The following is a 20,221-nucleotide window of genomic DNA, read 5'->3' as shown; positions in this document are numbered from 1 at the left end:
AAGGTAAACCATCTACTTGCGATTTCATCCCTATCGCTATGACACTTTGTAAGAGCTGTTATAATAGCATTTTCAATTCTGCTAGAAAAATGATTAACTCTCCCTTTGAAGTTGGCGTTTTTCCAGATGCTTTCAAAATTGTGGTTGTCAAACGCCTACTTAAAAAGCTAAACCGTGATAGTACTGGATAACTACGGGCCCTATATCAAGTCTTCCCTTACTGGGCAAGATTCTTGACGAATTAGTGAACTTGCAGAGGTTTGTACAATCAATCAGGGCCGTAGTTCAGGGGGATCATCAGTCTTTTTCTCAGGATAGGAGTCCGACACTGGAGGGCAGAGATTTAAAAGGACAATTTTTCCCCTCATGTAGCTGGTGGGAATCAGAATCAGGTTTAATATCACTGGCATATGTCATGAAATGTGTTAACTTTGTATATAGAATTAGCTGCCAGAGGAAGTGCTAGATGTGGGTACAGTTTCATTTGGACGGGTATAGAGGTAAAGAAAAAAGAAAAGGAAAAAGATGAGCTTTATTTGTCACGTGTACATCGAAATGTACAGCCAACACAGTCCGAGGATTGTGCTGGGGACGGCCTGCAGTTGTCTCCACACTTCCGGCTCCAGCAACTCTCTAACCCCAACTGAACGCCTTTGGAACGTAGGGGAAACCGGAGAAACCAAAGGAATCTCACAGGGAGAACGTACGATGCTACTCAAAGTGCCGCGTTCCTCCAGCAGGTTGGTTGCTGCTCCGGTCCCAGCACCTGCACGTTCCTTACGTCTTCGTTCGTCCTTGTGATTTTTGAATGGGAATGTAAGAGGAAGTTTGCAGATGACACGGGAATTGCTGGAGTTGTGGGGTTGTCAAAGGATGCGACTGGATATAGATCCTGTCTCCTGGAGGGCATGCATTAAGGTGAGAGGAAGTAATTTTAAAGGAGATGTGAGGGAGATTGGGGGTGTCTGGAATGCACTGCCTGGGATGGTGGTAGAGGCTGGTGCTTTAGAGACTTTTAAAAGGCATTTAGATAGGCACATGCATGTGAGGGATATGGACATTGTGGAGGCAGAGGGGTTAATTTAGTTGGCTATTTCAAAGTTCAGAGTACATTTATTATCAAAGTATGTATACTACGTATACAACCCTGAGATTCACCTCTTCGCAGGTAGTCACAAAACATAGAAAATAGGTGCAGGAGTAGGCCATTCGGCCCTTCGAGCCTGCACTGCCATTCAGCATGATCATGGCTGATCATCCAACTCAGAACCCTGTACTGCCTTCCCTCCATACCCCCTGATCCCTTTAGCCACAAGGGCCATATCTAACTCCCTCTTAAATATAGCCAATGAACTGGCCTCAACTGTTTCCTGTGGCAGAGAATTCCACAAATTCACCACTCTGTGTGAAGAAGTTTTTCCTAATCTCGGTCCTAAAAGGCTTCCCCTTTATCCTCAAACTGTGACCCCTTGTTCTGGACTTTCCCAACATCGGGAACAATCTTCCTGCATCTAGCCTGTCCAATCCCTTTAGGATTTTATACGTTTCAATCAGATCCCCCCTCCATCTTCTAAATTCCAACGAGTATAAGCCTAGTTCATCCAGTCTTTCATCATATGAAAGTCCTGCCATCCCAGGAATCAATCTGGTGAACCTTCTTTGTACTCCCTCTATGGCAAGGATGTCTTTCCTCAGATTAGGGGACCAAAACTGCACACAATACTCCAGGTGTGGTCTCACCAAGGCCTTGTACAACTGCAGTAGTACCTCCCTGCTCCTGTACTCGAATCCTCTTGCTATAAATGCCAGCATACCATTTGCCTTTTTCACCGCCTGCTGTACCTGCATGCCCACTTTCAATGTCTGGTGTATAATGACACCCAGGTCTCGTTGCACCTCCCCTTTTCCTAATCGGCCACCATTCAGATAATAATCTGTTTTCCTGTTTTTGCCACCAAGGTGGATAACTTCACATTTATCCACATTAAATTGCATCTGCCATGAATTTGCCCACTCACCCAACCTATCCAAGTCGCCCTGCATCCTCTTAGCCCCCAGCAAAACAAAGAAAACCAATAGAACCCAATAAAAAAGACCCAATGTGCAGGGGGGAAAAAGACAAATCGTGCAAACAATAAAAGTAAGCAAGTAACGTTCAGAGCTCAAGTTCACGAAAGTGAGTCCGAAGCCAGTTTATCACTGCAGCTGGTCCAGGAGCCCATTAGTTGCAGGCCACAGCCTCAGTTCAGTGCAGAGACGAGTAAACCTCGTGAGCAGCGAGCCAAACACTTGCCTATTGAATTGGCCATTTGATTACTAATTTATCTGCTTTGGCACAACAGTGTGGGCCAACGGGCCTGTTTCTGAATGGTACTATTCTAGACCTGTTGGAAATGTAGAAAGGGAAATGGCAGATGGAGCTTAATCCAGACAAATGTGAGGAGGTGTTGCATATTGAGGTCACCTGGTTGATGAAAGTATTCAATCCAAGACAGGACTCTTAAGTACCCTAATGCACAGATGGGTCTTCCAGTGCACGTCCCTTGCTCCCTGAAAGTGGCCAGATAAGCGGATAGGTGTGCAGTAAGCTTACCTTCATCAGTCAGGGCATTAAGTATATTAAAAAAAAAACTGGTAAGTTGTACAAAACTCTATTTAAGTCACAATTTGAAATCATGTTTGCCATTCTGGTTGCCACACTGTAGGAAGCGTTCAGTGGGACATAGGATGTATCGGCCCAAAGGCATATCAAGTGGTGTAGAACTCTGTGCCGGTCACTGGTGGTGGATAAGGCTGTCAGAGTGCTGGCTGAAGGCATCGTAGAGTCAGGCAGGGAGTGAAGAGAAATTAGTATTTAGATCTGTGGTTTGGCTCCTTGCGATACATAATAATTAAAACTATAAATTACAAGAAGTATATGTAAGAAGATTAAATAAATTGTGCAAAAAGAGAGGAAGAAAATACTGAGGAAGAATTGAGTTTGTCTCTCTAGGCTCCTGTACCACCTTGATGGGAGAAATGAGAGGGCACGACCTGAGCAAAGGGGGTGCCATCTTTGTGAGACATTGCCTTTTGGAGGTGTCCTGGACGCTGGGACACCGTGACAGAGCTGACCGAGTTTACAGTATTCTGCAGCTTTTTCCCCATCCAGTGCAGTGGCCCCTCCATTCCAGACGGTGAAGCAACCAGTTAGAATGCTCTCCACTCTACATCTGTAGAAATTTAAGAGTCTGTGGTGTCACACCAAGTCTCTTCAAACTCCTAATGAAATATAGCCGCTGTGGTGCCTTCTTTATAGTTGCATCAATATGTTGGGCCCAGTATAGATCCTCAGAGATGTTGATGTCCAGGAACTTGAAACTGCTCACTCTTTCCACTTCTGATCCCTCGATGAGGACTGGTATGTGTTCCTTCGACTTAGCTTCCCTGAAGTCCATAATCAATTCCTTGGTCTTACTGGTGACATCACTCAACCAGCCAATCCATTTTGCCCCTATACGCCTCCTCGTCACCATCTGAAATTCTGCCAATAACAGTTGTGTCGTTGGCAAATTTATAGATGGCACATGAACTGTGCCTCGCCACACAGCCGTGGGTGTAGAGAGGAGAGCAGTGTTCGAGGTTCGCCAGTGTTGATTATCAGGGAGGTGGAGATGTTATATCCAATTCACACAGATTGTTGTCTCCTGGTGAAGAAGTCGAGGATCCAACTGGAGAGGGAGATACACAGGTCCAGGTTTTGGATCTTGATGAGAACTCAGGGTATGATGATGCTATCAATGGTAAGTGTTACTATTGTCCAGGTGATCCAAGGCCAGGTGGAGAGCCAGTGAGATTGCATCCACTGTAAACCTACTGTGGTGATCGGCAAATTGCAGCAGATCCAGGTCCTTGCTTAGGCTGGAGTTGATTCTGGCCATGACCAACCTCTCAAAGCACTTCATCACAGTAGATGTGAGTGCCATTGGGCAATAGTCATTGAGGCATCTCGCCCTGTGCTTCTTGGGCACTGGCATGACTGTCACCCTCTTGAAGCAGGTGGGAACCTCCGGCTGCAGCAGGGAGAGATTGAACAGTGTGAATCCTGCCGGTAGGTTGGCACAGGTTTTCAGAACACCACCAAGGCTAATGCCTTGAGAGGGTTCACCCTGTTGGGAGATGTTCTGACGTCAGCCTCTGAGACAGAAATCACAAGATCACCAGATGCTGCAGGGATTTGCAGAGATATAGTTTTATTCTCCCTTTCAAAGTGTGCATAAAAGGCATTGAGCTTATGTGGGAGTGAAACATCACAGCCGTTCATGATGTTAGCCGTTGCTTTGTAGGAAGTAACAACCTGCAAAACCTGCCAGAGTTGACGTGCATCTCTGACCTCAATCAGAATTGGGCTTTTTTTCTGCTGTTAAGACAGCATTCTGTAGGTCATACCTGGACTTCTTGTGTAGTTCTGGATTACCAGATCTAGCCCTCAGCAGACTTAGAATCTCCTGGTTCGTCAGTGGCTTTTGATTTGGTTTTGTTCTTGAAGTTACACACTCATGCACACACGTTTTGATGAAGTTGGTGACAGCTGGAATATTCATTCAGACTCATAGATGAATCTCTGAATATTGTCCAGTCCACCCACTCAAAGCAGCCCGGTAGGTGCTCCTCTGCCTCTCTTGGCCGTACCTTCTTTGTCTTCACCACTGGTGCTGTGTTCCTTGGTCTCTGCCTGTACGCTGGAAGTAGAAGTACAGCCAAGTGATTGGACTTTCCAAAGTGTGGCAGTGGGGTGGCTTGCTGATTACATTGTTCAGCTCCTCCGATGCCTGCTTGATACTGGCCTGAGGTGGATGTACACCACTACCGGGATGACGGCCAAAGACTCCCTCAGCGGATAAAAAGATGACATTTGACTGCAAAATGTCCCTGGTCGGGTGAGCAGGACTGAGACAGAACAGCCAGGTCTGTGAACCATGATGAATTAATTATAAAGCACAGTCTAGCTCTGCCTTGAAAAGACTGAGCTGCACTGTCTTTGTGAAGAATGGTGAAGCCATCAAGCTGCAGCCTACGTCCAAAATGATGGGGGATAGCCAGAACATGAGTCTTTAAGGAAAAGGTTAATATTTTAAAAGAGTGCAGTGTGAAGAAAGGGCTGACCACATCGTGAGATGTGGAGCTGAGGAGAGGGTGTCGTGTGATTGGTGAGATCTCATCCAGGAAGGTACTGAGACCTGCTGGGAATGTGAAAGAACGTGGTAGCTCTCTGTAGGAGATGTGAGGGGATACAACTGGGTCTGCTGGGAATGTGAAATGATGTGATGGTTCACTGTAGGAGATGTGAGGGATACAGCTGGGTCTGCTGGGAATGTAAAATGACGTGATGGTTCTCTATAGGAGATGTGAGGGGATACAGCTGGGTCTGCTGGAAATGTGAAATAACATGATGGTTCTCTGTAGGAGATGTGAGGGGATACAGCTGGGTCTGCTGGGAATGTGAAATGATGTGATGGTTCTCTGTAGGAGATGTGAGGGGATACAGCTGGGTCTGCTGGGAATGTGAAATAATGTGATGGTTCTCTGTAGGAGATGTGAGGGGATACAGCTGGGTCTGCTGGGAATGTGAAATGATGTGATGGTTCTCTGTAGGAGATGGGATACAGCTGGGTCTGCTGGGAATGTAAAATGACGTGATGGTTCTCTATAGGAGATGTGAGGGGATACAGCTGGGTCTGCTGGAAATGTGAAATAACATGATGGTTCTCTGTAGGAGATGTGAGGGGATACAGCTGGGTCTGCTGGGAATGTGAAATGATGTGTTGGTTCTCTGTAGGAGATGTGAGGGGATACAGCTGGGTCTGCTGGGAATGTGAAATAATGTGATGGTTCTCTGTAGGAGATGTGAGGGGATACCGCTGGGTCTGCTGGGAATGTAAAATAATGTGATGGTTCGCTGTAGGAGATGTGAGGGGATACAGCTGGGTCTGCTGGGAATGTGAAATAATGTGATGGTTCTCTGTAGGAGATGTGAGGGGATACCGCTGGGTCTGCTGGGAATGTGAAATAATGTGATGGTTCGCTGTAGGAGATGTGAGGGGATACAGCTGGGTCTGCTGGGAATGTGCAATGACATAATGGTTCTCTATATGAGATGTGAGGGGTTACAGCTGGGTCTGCTGGGAATGTAAAATAATGTGATGGTTCTCTGTAGGAGATGTGAGGGGATACAGCTGGGTCTGCTGGGAATGTGAAATGATGTGATGGTTCTCTAGGAGATGTGAGGGGATACAGCTGGGTCTGCTGGGAATGTGAAATAACATGATGGTTCTCTGTAGGAGATGTGAGGGGATACAGCAAGCTGAACTCTGGAAGCGGAGGTTCATTAGTTTCTATCGTCAGGAAGGATGTGGTGGCTACGGAGAGGCAGCCAAAGGGGTTTACCAGGATGCTGTCTGGTGTAGAGGGTGTGAGTTAAGGAGAGATTGGACAAGTTTTGATTGTTTTTTTTCTGGAGTGGCTTAGGCTGAGGGAAGTTTTTAAACTAAATTATGAGAGGCAGTTAAAATTTTCCCCAAGGTGGAAATGTCTGATATGAAAGGATGTATATTTCAGGGGAGAGGGGGAAAGTTGAAAGGAAACGCGCAGAGCTAGTTTTCGCTTTAACACGGGGAGAGAGATAGTGTCTGGAACAAACTGCCAGGGGTAGTGGTGGTGGAAGCAGATCTTACGATTGTGGTATTCAAGAGGGCCTATTGAATACGCATGAAATAGAGGGCATGAATCACAGCCAGGCAGAAGAGATTTAGTGTATTTTGGTACCGTGTTCGTTACAGACATGGTCAGTCAAAGCTCATGTTCCTGCACTCTACTGATCTATCATAGAACTCGGATGTCAGCAGGAGAGGAGTGCTCAGGTTGAGCAAAGTGGAATTATGACGGATTCCAGAATAACGAATACTGAGGATTTACAGAGGGAAATGTTAGTTGTGATGCTTGGAGCAGATTTTAGGTAGTCTGGCCAGATAGCATATCTGCAGCCAAAGAGCAAGGGGCTGTTGCCCCAGGGTGCTGGAGAAGATGTCAAAGGGCTTTGGAAACAGGAGCTTGGACTGAAGAAGGTAGCTTGGACAGACTTTGGAATCCGCATTACATTTAGAGATTTACAGCATGGTAACTGGCCCTTTCGGCCCAGCAAGCCCGTGCCATCCAATTACAGCCATGTGACCTATTAACCCCGTACGTCTTTGGAATGTGCAAGGAAACTGGAGCACCCAGGCAGTCACAGGAAGGACATACAAACTCCTTACAGGCACTGGTGGGAAATGAACCTGTTTCACTGGCACTGTAAAACATTATGCCAACTGCTACCCTACCGTGTCTGCCTCCACCGTGAACACATACCAAAACTAGTAGGGATGGAGCAATATCTATGTACATGTCCATTTCAGAAGAGATTACCAGCAAAAGTAAGGGTAAACAATTGCAAAAAGACAGAATGTATGGTGATATCCAAAAAGAAGGAGAATCCTATCTGCAGGCTGAGAATAAATGGGGAAGACATAAAACAAGTACAGAACTTTTGCTACTTAGGAAGCTGGGTGACATCAGATGGCAGGTGTGACATGGACATTAAAAGAAGAATAGAGATGGCAAAAGACATCTTTACTAGAATGAAGAGTATACTGACCAATACTAAACTAGGCATGACAACCCGCCTCAGAGTACTGAAATGTTACGTTTATCCAGTTATGTTATATGGCTCAGAATGTTGGAAAATATCTAGTAACATGAGGAAATGAATTGAAGCAGCAGAGATGTGGTTTTTGAGGAGGATGGAAAGAATATCATGGACAAAATGAATATCTAATGATGTCATGAACAGAGCAAACATAAAAAGAGAAATAGTGTATGAGATCATAACTTCATTGGACATATGATTAGGAAAGAGGGGTTAGAATGCATGGTAATTATGGGAAAGATTGAAGTGAAGAAAGCAAAAGGAAGACAAAGACAAATGATGATGGAGACAGCAGCCAGAGATCTGGAAATGAATACCAATGAATTGATCCACTTGACCCGAAACAGGAGTGTGTGGGCCTTGGCAGTCAAAGCTCAAACTGGGCATGGCAGCTGATGATGATGAAACACTTGGAGGAAACATTATGATGCTCCCTTCCAATTTGTTGACAAGTGGGAGCAAAGGTCAAGGGACAAGGGTCTGTTTTCTGATTGGGAGGATAAAACAAATGGATTAATATCCCTGGTCACTGGAGTGGATTTCTTCCTGTGGCAGTTCAGCTCAGCCTCACCCTCCCTCTTCCCTCTCCCGTCTGCTCTTTGCGTTGGGCAGTCCTCCCTCACTGTAACTTTACCTGTGCTGTACGTTGCAGGGTGGCTTCTCGTTCAGTACCCGCGACTGTGGCTGGATCGTGGCCGACTGCACGGCGGAAGGCTTGAAGTCAATAATGCTGCTACAGGAACAGTGCCCCTTCATAACGGAGCACATCTCTGAGGAGCGACTGTTTGACGCTGTCAATGTGGTAAGCTGCGGATGACACCCAGTCAGAGAATCGTAGAGCTCCACTGAATAGAAAGAGACCGCTCGGCTTGGCTCGGCTCGGCTCACCGGGTCCATGTCTCTGTCTGCCAAGCTGGTCCACTTTGTTCTGCAGTTGCTTCCCATCAGCCCTTGCAACTTCAGTCCGTCGACTATCAGTCCAGCTTCCTGATTGGATTTATTTTCGCAAGCCTCTCTGATTATCAGAATCAGGTTTATTATCACCGGCATCTGTCATGAAATTTGTTAACTTAACAGCAGCAGATCAGTGCAATACATAATCTAGAAGAAGAGAAAAAATCGATCAATCAATTACATCAGTAAATCAGTATATGTATATTGAATAGATTAAAAATCATGCAAAAATAGAAATCATATATATTTAAAAAGTGCAGTAGTAGTATTCAAGGGTTCAATGTCCATTTAGGAATCAGATGACAGAGAGGAAGAGGCTGTTCCTGTATCACTGAGTGTGTGCCTTCAGGCTTCTGTACCTCCTACCTGATGGTAACAGTGAGAAAAGGGCATGCCCTGGGTGCTGGAGGTCCTTAATAATAGGCACTGTCTTTCTGAGACACCGCTCCCTGAAGATGTCCTGGGTGCTTTGTAGGCGAGTGCCCAAGATGGAGCTGACTAGATTTACAACCTTCTGCAGCTTCTTTCGACCCTGTGCAGTAGCGCACCCCCCCCCCCCCCCAAATACCAGACCAGACACTTTCTGGATGGTATTGTTTCACATCCTACCTTGCCACTTCTGCCAGTGGCCCAGAAGGACCCAGAATAAACCGAATTCAGTAAAGAAGATGGAGAAGGAACTCAGCGGGTTAGGGAGCAGTCCTGGTTCTGGAAGAAAATGGGCGTTCACCTGGACTTGAGCGAGGTGGCGTGACCTGAAATGCCAGCTGCCTGCTTCCCTCTGCACATGCTGTCTGATCTGCTGAGTCTCTCCAGTGTCTGCAGTCCCTTGTGTGTCACCTGAGCCCTCCCATCCCGTTGCAGCTACTCAGCATGAGAAACCCGGATGGAGGGTTCGCCACCTACGAGAGGAAGCGCGGAGGACGACTCCTGGAGCTCCTGAACCCATCAGAGGTTTTCGGTAAGTTTCCTTTTCTTTGGGCTTCTGTTTTCTATTACAAGTGGTATTTCTTCATTTTCACCCTGGCCATTGCACCACAGAGAAAGAACAGACGGGTAACACACACAAAATCCTGGAGCAGTACGGCATCTATGGAGAAGAAAAAGGAGTCAACATTTTGGGCCAAAACCATTTATTAGAAATTGTGTATGTAAAATAAAGCTTATTCTCTTCAAAAAGCCTTCAGATTAAAGGCGTAAATCTTGCTGGAGTTCTGCAGTTTAAGCTTTAAATCACCCTTCAGCCCATCTGATCCATGTTAACCAAGATGCCAATCTAAGAGTCCATTTGCCCATATTTAGCACATGTGCCTCTAAACCTGATGGTTGGTCTCCCTCCAAAACGTCGGCTGTTATTTTCCCTCCGTAGCTGCTGCCTGACCTGCTGAGTTCCTCTAGCACTTTGTCTGTGCCCCTCTGAACCTTTCCTGTCTATGTACTAGTCCAATATATTGCTAATGTATCTGTATCAACCACTTTCTCAGAGCCCTCTTAAACAGAGTCCTACAGCCCTACAGCACAGAAACAGGCCCTTCAGCCCAAACTATTATTCTACCTAATCCCATTGACCAACACTTCAGTCATAGCCCTACATACCCCTTCCATCCGTACGCTTACCCAAACTTCTCTTAAATGTTGCAATCAAACCTGCATCCTCCTCTTCCACTGGCAGCCCATTCCGCACTCTCACCATACTCTGTGTGAGGAAACTCCCCCTCATGTTTCCCTTAAACATTTCCCTTTTCTCTCCTAACGCATGGCCTGTATTTTTAGTGTCACCCAACCTCAGTGGAAAAAGCCAGCTTGCATTTACCCTATCTATACCGCTCATAATTTGTATACCTCTATCAAATCTCCCCTCGTTCTCCTACGCTCCAGGGAATAAAATCCTAACCTATTCAGCCTTTCCCTGTAACTTGGGCTCTCAAGTCCCAGCCAAATCCCTGTAAATTTTTTTGAACACAAACACGAGGAATTCTGCAGATGCTGGAAATTCAAGCAACACACATCAAAGTTGCTGGTGAACGCAGCAGGCCAGGTAGCATCTCTAGGAAGAGGTACAGTCGACGTTTCAGGCCGAAACCCTTCGTCAGGACTAACTGAAGAAAGAGCTAGTAAGAGATTTAAAAGTGGGAGGGGAAGGGGGAGATCCAAAATGATAGGAGAAGACAGGAGGGGGAGGGATGGAGCCAAGAGCTGGACAGGTGATTGGCAAAAGGGATATGAGAGGATCATGGGACAGGAGGCCCAGGGAGAAAGAAAGAAAAGGGGGAGGGAGGGAAAAGCCCAGAGGATGGGCAAGGGGTATAGTGAGAGGGACAGAAGGAGAAAAAGGAGAGTGAGAGAAAGAATGTGTGTACATAAATAACGGATGGGGTACGAGGGGGAGGTGGGGCATTAGCGGAAGTTAGAGAAGTCGATGTTCATGCCATCAGGTTGGAGGCTACCCAGACGGAATATAAGGTGTTGTTCCTCCAACCTGAGTGTGGAGTGTGGCTTCATCTTTACAGTAGAGGTAACGTTGACTGATCATTTCAAAATTTTTTTTGAACTTCAGTCTGATTGATATCTTGTAGATAGGTGACCAGAACTGCACACGATATTCCAAATTATGCCACACCAAAGTCTTCTACAACTTCAGTGTAACATTCCAACTTCTGTACTCAATACTTTGATTTATGAAGGCCAATGTGCCAAAAGCTCTCTTTACAGCCCTTTCTACTTGTGACATCATTTTCAAAGAATTGTGGATCTGTATTCCCAGATCCCTGTGTTCTACTGCACTCCTCAGTATCCTATGATCACTTTGTCAGGCTTAACCCTGGTTTGTCATAACAAAGTGCAACACCTCACGCGTATCTGCATTAAATTCTATCTGCCATTTTTCAGCCCATTTTTCCAGCTGATCCAGATCAAGCTGCAAGCTTTGGTAGTCTTCCTTGCCGTACACTATACCTCCCAATCGTGGTGTCATCCGCAAATTGCTGATCCAGTTAACCACATTACTACCCATTGCGTTGATATAGATGACAAACAATGACAGACCCGGCTCCGATCCCCGCGGCACACCGCTAGTCACAGGCCTCCAGTCAGAGATCTAACCGTCTGCTACTGCTCCCTGGCTTCTCCCGCAAAGCCATTGCTTAATCCGGTTTACTCCCTCATCCTGAATGCCAAGCAACTGAATTTGCCTGGCCAATCTCCTATGCTGCACCTTGTCAAAGACCTCGTAGACAGTATCCGCTCCCTTGCATTCATCAGCTTTCCTGGTAACTTCCTCGAAAAACTCTTAAGATTTGTTAGACACAACCTACTATGCACAAAGTCACAACACGCTGGAGGAACTCAGCAGGTCAGGCAGCATCCGTGGAAACGATCAGTCAACATTTCGGGCCAGAACCCTTCGTCAGGACTGCAGAGGAAAGGGACAGAAGCCCTATAAAGAAGATGGAGGGAGGGTGGGAAGGAGAAGGCTGGTAGGTGCCAGGTTGGAGGAGCAATACCTCATATACCGTCTGGGTAGTCTCCAGCCCCTTGGTATGAACATAGAATTCTCTAACTTCCGGTAATTCCCTCCCTCTCCCTTCCCCTATCCCTATTTCACTCCGCCCCCTCCCCCAGCTGCCTATCACCTCCCTTATGGTTTTGCCTCCTTCTACTACCCATTGTGCTTTCCCCTATTCCTTCTCCTTTCCTGCTTATCACCTCCCTGCTTCCCCTCCCCCACCCCTTTATCTTTCCCCTTACTGGTTTTTCACCTGGCACCTACCAGCCTTCTCCTTCCCACCCTCCCCCCACCTTCTTTATAGGGCCTCTGTCCCTTCCCTCTACAGTCCTGACGAAGGGTTCCGGCCCGAAACGTTGACTGACCATTTCCATGGATGCTGCCTGACCTGCTGAGTTCCTCCAGCGTGTTGTGAGTGTTGCTTTGACCCCAGCATCTGCAGAGTATTTTGTGTATGCACAAAGTCATATTGACTACCCCTAATCAGACCCTGTCTATCCAAATACTTATATATCCGGTCCCTTAGAATACCTTCCAAAAGCTTGTCCATTACTGATGTCTGGGTAATGGGCCTGTAATTTCCTGGCTCATTTTTAAAACCTTTCTTAAACAACGGAACAACTTTAGCTATCCTTCAATCCTATGGTATCACACCTGTTTCTAAGGATTTAAATATCTCTGCAAGGGCCCCGGCAATTTCTGCACTTGCCTCTCACTAGGTCTGAGGGTACACCTCGTCAAGCCCTGGGGTTTTATCCACCGAAAGTAGGGTGGGTAAATTAGCTTAAAGGCAGCAAACACCACCTCCTCTGTAATCTGTGTACAGTCCATGATCTCATGGCTGCTTTGTCTCACTTCTATAGACTCTACGTCCATCTCCTGAGTCTCTTGGCTCCATGTATGGATTACTGCTCTGATCTTTCAGAGGACCAATTTTGTCCCTTGCTATCCTTTTGCTCTTAATATATCTATAGAAGCCCTTGGTATTCTCCTTCACCTTGTCTGCTAGAGCAACCTCATGCAACCTTTTAGCCCTCCTGATTTCTTTATTTGGTGTTCCCTTGCATTTCTTATACTCTTCAAGTACTTCATTTGTTCCTTCCTGCCTGTACCTTCTGTGCACCTCCTTCTTCTTCTTAACAAGGGTCTCAATATCTCTCAAAAACCAAGAGTCCCTAAACCCGTTACTCTTGCCACCGTTTACTCTGACAGGAACATACGAACTCTGCACTCACAAAATTTCACTTTTGAAGGCATCCAAGTGCAACTTTGCCAGAAAACAACCTGTCCCAATCCACACCTGCCAGATCATTTCTGATACCAACAAGTCTGGCCTTTCTCTGTTTTAGGATTTCAACCCAAGGAACAGACCTATTGTTTTCCATAAATCGCCTTGAAACTAAAGACATTATGATCACTAGATGCAAAGTGTTCCACTACACAAACTTCTGTCACCTTTCCCTGCCTCATTCCCTAATAGGAGATCCAGTCCAGTATTGGTTAAAGAAACTTTACTGAACACATTTGACAAACTCTATCCCATCTAGTCCTTTTACAGTATGGGAGTCCCACTCAATATCTGGAAATTTAGAATCATGTACTATCACAACCTTGTGTATCTTACAGCAGTCTGCAATCTCTCTACAAATTTGCTTCTCTAAATCCCACAGACTATTGGTAGTTTAATATAATCCCATTAACATGGTCATCCCTTTCTAATTCCGAGGAGCCTCCAGTCATCCTGTTTCAGCACTGCCATGACAATTTCCTTGACCAGTAACACCACCCCTCCCACTCTCTCATGTCTAAAACAATGGGACCCTGTAACATTGAGCTGCCAGTCCTGCTACAACCAAGTCTCACTTATGGCTGCAATGTCATAGTTCCATGTGCTGATCCATGCCCTAGGTTTACCCACCTTTCCTATAATACTTGCAATGAAATATACACAGCTCAGAACATTAGTCCCACCATGCTCAATCTTTCGATTCCTGACCTAACAACAACTTTCCTCACAACTACTCCACTATCTGCTCCTGTTGTTAGGATCCCAACCCCCCTGCAACTCTAGTTTAAACCCCCCCCCCCCACTCCTTTGCTTGTGCAGCACGAGCAAATCCTACTGCAAAGGTATTAGTCTCCTTTGCCATGTGTTAAACTGTATTATCCTCCTATTTCTGGCCTCACTAGCATGTGGCACAGATAGAAATCCTGAGATCACAGCCCCGGAGTTTCTGTCCTTTAACTTAGCACCTAACTCCCTGAACTCACTTCGCAGGACCTCGACACTGTTCTTACTCTATAACTTTATGACCGACATAAACTCACCTCCAGTGATCCTATTCATTTTCCCACATCCCCACGAACTGACTCCAGATTGTACTACGCAGCCCTACCTTCAGGGTGAATTTACTGCAACCAGTGAAACCACCAGCCCATGTGCTTTTAGATTCAGATTCAGTTATTACATACAGCTCGAAACCTGTAGTGAAATGTATTGCTGTAATAACTACCAACACACAAAAGGTTGCGCTGGGGGCAGCCCGCAAATGTTGCTACACATCCCAGGACCAATATAGAGAGCACACAAGCAACAACAACGATAGCAAAACATGTCACTTTCCTAAATTCTATGCTGTGTGTTTCCACAACTACTCTCAGTGGCCACTTTATTAAGTACACCTGTACACTTGCTGGTTAATCTAATCAGCCAATTACGTGGCAGCAACTCAATGCATAAAAGCATGCAGACATGTTCTAGTTATTCAGTTGTTGTTCAGCCCAAACATCAGAATGGGGAAGAAATGTGATCTAAGTGACTGATCATGGAATGAATGTTGGTGCCAGGCTGGGTGGTTTGAGGAACTGTTGATCTCCTGGGATTTTCATGCACAACTTTCTCTAGAGTTTGCAGAGAATGGTGTTGCACACAAAAAACATCTAGTGAGCAGCGATTCAAGTTAACAGGAAGGCGAGAGTAATTCAAATAACTGTGCATTATAGCAGTGGTGTTCAGAAGAGCATCTCTGAACACACAACACTTTGAATCTTGAAGTGGATGGGCTACAGTAGTAGAAGACCATGAGCATGCACTCAGTAGCCACTTTATTAAGTACAAGAAGTACCTAATATGGTGGCCAATGAGTGAAGATTGCAATTGGACTAAATAACAATTAACTGAAAATTCTTAACACGGAGGTTATGTCACTCAGTCACCTTGGTGACGGGTCACTAGACTGAATCACCCACGTGATATTCCGGTGTTCCAACTGGCTCACTTCCCACTTATCAGGTTTAATACTGATTCACAGCAGAACAAATATAATCATTACAACACACACTAAATGCTGGAGGAAATCAGCATCTATGGAGAGGAATAAACAGTCGACGTTTCGGGCTGAGACCTTCATCACCTGCTGAGTTTCTCCAGCATTTTGTGTGTGTTACTGTTGATCCCCAACCTCTGCAGAATCTGACTTGAATAAGATCATTGCATCTGCATGTGACTGGGTCAGGATCTTAAACCTGCACAGGTTAGATTATGGAAATCAAGTGGTTGAGCCTGGTGCAACAGTAACAATTCAAGTCACATGGATAGGAAAGGTTTGGACAATACGAGGCAAGCGCAGGCAAGCTAAATGGAGGAAAGTATAGGGAGGATGACAGAGCTGAGTTCTTTACAGAGATAGCAGTGGATCCATGGAATAGCCTGTCAGGATTGGTGGTAGAGGCAGGTACATCAGGGAAATTTAAGAAGCTCTGTGTACCACATCATTAGGACAGTGGAGTGTGCATGATTAGGTACCTGGTAAAGACCAAACAAAAGTTAGGTGAAATCGGAGTGGTCATTGTGTGAGTGGGCCAATGTTGGAGCAGGGAGTTCAATCTTTGGCTCGTGGAGGCTTCGGTGGTGGGGGGGGGGGGGCGCGGAAGCTGTGGGTAGATTTTTTTCTTTCTTTCTTTCATAGTGCATACTGGGGGATGCCAGGCAGGGTAGTGCCTTTTGTTGGATGTGGGAAAGCAGGTAGACCTCCCGACAACTTCACCTGGACTAGGTGCATCCAGCTTCAGCTTCTTACAGACCGTGCTAGAAGTGGAACCAATGAACTCCGGATTATTCATGATGCTGAGGGGCTGACCGACAGGCGATGCAGGGAGGTAGTTACATCCAAGGTCTAGGACAAAGGTAACCGGGTGACCTGCTTTTTCTATATGTTAGTGTTACTTATTTTCGGTTTTATGTGTTATTTGGTATGATTTGTTAGGTTGTTTTTTGAACTTTTTAACCTATTCTAAATTCAGTTTAACCCTTCCCTCTCACATACGCATCCTCCATTTTTCTTTCATCCATGTGTCTATCTTAAGAGTCTTTTAAATATCCCTAACCTATATGCCTCTATAACTGCCACTATGATTGACAGTACATTCCACACACCTACTGCTCTGTGCTAACTTACAGGGGTCCCACAAGAGATCCCCATGGAACACCACTGGTCACTAGCCTCCAAACAGAATACACTCCATCTACTACTACCCTCTTCCTTCTGTGGACAAGCAAGTTCTGAATCCATGCAGCCACGTTTCCCTGGATCTCATGCCTCTTGACTGTCTGAATGAGCCTACCATGGGGAACCTTGTCAAACTCCTTCCTAAAATCCATATCCACCACATCTACTGCTTGACCTTCAATTTGCTCTTCAGGCTCGTTAGGGAAGACCTGTCCCTCACACAGCCATGCTGACAATCGCTAATCAGACTGAAACATAGCAACACAGAAAACCTACAGCACAATACAGGCCCTTTGGCCCACAATGCTGTGCTGAACATGTACTTCCTTTAGAAATTACCTAGGGTTACCCATAGCCCTCTATTTTTCTAAGCTCCATATACCTATCCAGGAGTCTCTTAAAAGACACTATCGTATCCGCCTCCACCACCGTCACCGGCAGCCATTCCACGCACTCACCACTCTCTGCGTAAAAAAACTTACCCCTGACATCTCTGTACCTACTTCCAAGCACCTTAAAACTGTGCCCTCTTGTGTTAGCTATTTCAGCCCTGGGAAAAAGCCTCTGACTATCAGTGCCCCTCATCATCTTATACACCTCTATCAGGTCACCTCTCATTCTCCGGCACTCCAAGGAGAAAAGGCTGAGTTCACTCAACCGATTCTCAAAAGGCATGCTCCCCATTCCAGCCAGCATCCTTGTAAATCTCCTCTGCACCCTTTCTATAGTTTCCACATCCTTCCTGTAGTGAGGTGACCAGAAAGGAGCACAGTATTCCAAGTGGGATCTGACCAGGGTCCAATAAAGCTATAACATTATCTCTGGGCTCTTAAACTCAATCCCACAGTTGATGAAGGCCAATGCACAGTATGCTTTCTTAACCACAGAGTCAACCTGCACAGCAACTTTGAGTGTCCTATGGACTTGGACCCCAAGATCCCTCTGATTCTCCACACTGCCAAGAGTCTTACCATTAATATTATATTCTATCATCATACTTGACCTTCCAAAATGAACCACCTCACACTTATCTGGGTTGAACTCCATTTGCCACTTCTCAGCCCATTTTTGCATCCTATCAATGTCCCGCTGTAACCTCTGACAGCCCTACACACTATCCACAACACCCCCAACCTTTGTGTCATCAGCAAACTTCCTAACCCATCCCTCCACTTCCTCATCTAGGTCACTTATAAAAATCACGAAGAGTAGGTGTCCCAGAACAGATCCCGGAGGCACACCACTGATCACCTACCTCTGTGCATATATGACCCATCTACAACCACTGTTTGCCTCCTGTGGGTAAGCCAGTTCTGGATCCACAAAGCAAGGTACCCATGGATCCCATGCCTCCTTACTTTCTCAATAAGCCTTGCATGGGGTACCTTATCAAATGCTTTGCTGAAATTCCTATACACTAAATCTACTGCTCTACCTTCATCAATGTGTTTAGTCACATCCTCAAAAATTTCAATCAGGCTCGTAGGGCACGACCTGCCTTTGACAAAGACATGCTAACTATTCCTAATTATATTATTCCTCTCCAAATGTTCCTAAATCCTGCCTCTCATGATCTTTACCAACCACTGAGGTAAGACTCACTGGTCTATAATTTCCTGGGCTATCTCTACTCCCTTTCTTGAATAAAGGAACAACATCTGCAACCCTCCAATCCTCCGGAACCTCTCCCGTCCTCATTGATGATGCAAAGATCATTGCCAGAGGCTCAGCAATCTCCTCCCTCACTTCCCACAGTAGCCTGGGGTACATCCCGTCCGATCCCGGTGACTTATCCAACTTGATGCTTTCCAAAAGCTCCAGCACATCATCTTTCTTAATGTCTATATGCTGAAGCTTTTCAGTCCGCTGTCAGTCATCCCTTCAATCGCCAAGGTCCTTTTCCGTAGTAAAGCAAAGTATTCATTAAGTACCTCTGCTATCTCCTCTGGTTCCATACACACTTTTCCACTGTCACACTTGATTGGTCCTATTCGCTCATGTCTTCTCGTTCTTCACATACTTGTCGAATACCTTGGGGTTTTCTTTAATCCTACTTGCCAAGGCCTTCTTATGGCCCCTTCTGGCTCTCCTAATTTCATTCTTAAGCTCCTTCCTGCTAGCCTTATAATCTTCTAGATCTCTATCATTACCTAGTTTTTTAAATCTTTAGTAAGGAGGTATGTGAAACAGTGGAGGGAGGGGGGGAAGAGGACCCACATGGTCACATTGACATGGTCAAACCATCACTCAGGGACTTCAAAAGGTGTCAATGGCACCTGAACGTGACAGTTAATTTTTTCCTGCTGGCGCTCCTTGCAGACTGAGCACATCTTTTCTGAGACCTTGCCACACAAACTTCAGCACAACCAGCTTCTGTGAGGCCTTTTGGCCTGGATGCAACGGCAATGTATGGAATCAAAAACAGTCTGTCTTCAGTCTGCGGGCACAATGGGAAAGGGCAACCGATTGAGACATTGCGCAGGAGAGAAACCTAAGCTTCCCTGAACTTAATGTCAGCCAACTGCAGGCCTGTGGCTGCTGTTCGGTAAGTCTGGACCTCTGGGTCAGTATCTTGTGTATGGCCTCAATGGCTGTTATGAGAGGCAATCAGCCACGGCATTAATTTTTCCCTTGATATGTTGTATACCCATTGTGAACTCAGATAAGTAGGCTAGGGGTGTTGCTGCCGTGCAGGCCAAGGGTCTGATATTTTGGCCATCTTGTGCGTGAGGGGTTTGTGGTCAATGAACGCTGTGAAATGGCAACGACCCTCTGGAAGAAAACGAAAATAGCGGACAGCCAGATAGAGAACAAGAAGTTCATGGCCAAATATGCCGTACTTCCTTTCAGGGGGCGGAGCTTCTGGCCAAAGAAGGCCAGCGGCTGCCACGCATCTCATGCACCTCATGTACAGCACCTACAGCGTACTCTGAGACGTCAGTAGTAATGGCTGTAGGTGTGTTGGGACCAGCAGGGTCGCATTAGAAAGAGCTCGTTTGGTACCACCATGTCAACTGATCAGTCAAGTACTTGATTAGGGGTGTTGCCTTTAGACAGGGGGAGCATAGTTCAGCAGCTCGTGGAATGAAGGGGTGATAGAAATGTACCATACCTAAAAACTCCTGTAGTTTTTCATAGTGCGGGGTGGTGGGAAATCCATAATCGTGGCTACTTTTGATGGGAGGTGTTTCACACCTGTGATGGCTGGGAAAGTCAATAGTTGACAACCCAAACTGGCATTTAGCAGGGTTGACCATGTCGGCTCAAGTACTTGAAAAGTGTGCGGAGATGAGATATGTCTTCAGATCTGGGAGCGCTAGCGACAAGTGTATCATTCAGGTAAACAAAAAGAAAATCTTAGGTCTTTTAATACAAAGTCCATCAGCCATTGGAAAGTCTGTGCTGCATTTTTCAGTCCAAACGGCATGCACTGAGACTCAGAGGTGGAGCAGGGTTATCACAGCTGTTTTGGAAATGTCCTTCGAGCATGCAGGCACCTGATGGTAGCCCCTAACTAGATCAACATTGGGG

General features: G+C 45.9%; 1 protein-coding gene across 2 annotated transcripts in view; it reads left to right on the top strand.

The window, feature by feature from the left end:
* The window catches only part of lss (lanosterol synthase (2,3-oxidosqualene-lanosterol cyclase)), a 106,264-nt gene that overhangs the window by 66,113 nt on the left and 19,930 nt on the right, over positions 1-20,221 (top strand). For both annotated transcript variants that reach the window (XM_072261168.1, XM_072261169.1), the window contains exons 15-16: positions 8,376-8,525; positions 9,542-9,638. In XM_072261168.1, the coding sequence (XP_072117269.1) occupies positions 8,376-8,525; positions 9,542-9,638 (247 nt within the window). The remainder of the gene's footprint in view (positions 1-8,375; positions 8,526-9,541; positions 9,639-20,221) is intronic.

Source organism: Mobula birostris, chromosome 6 (genome assembly GCF_030028105.1).
Source record: "Mobula birostris isolate sMobBir1 chromosome 6, sMobBir1.hap1, whole genome shotgun sequence".
NCBI lineage: Eukaryota > Metazoa > Chordata > Chondrichthyes > Myliobatiformes > Myliobatidae > Mobula > Mobula birostris.
The sequence above is the reverse complement of the archived record's forward strand: the minus strand, read 5'-3'. Positions and strand labels throughout refer to the sequence as shown.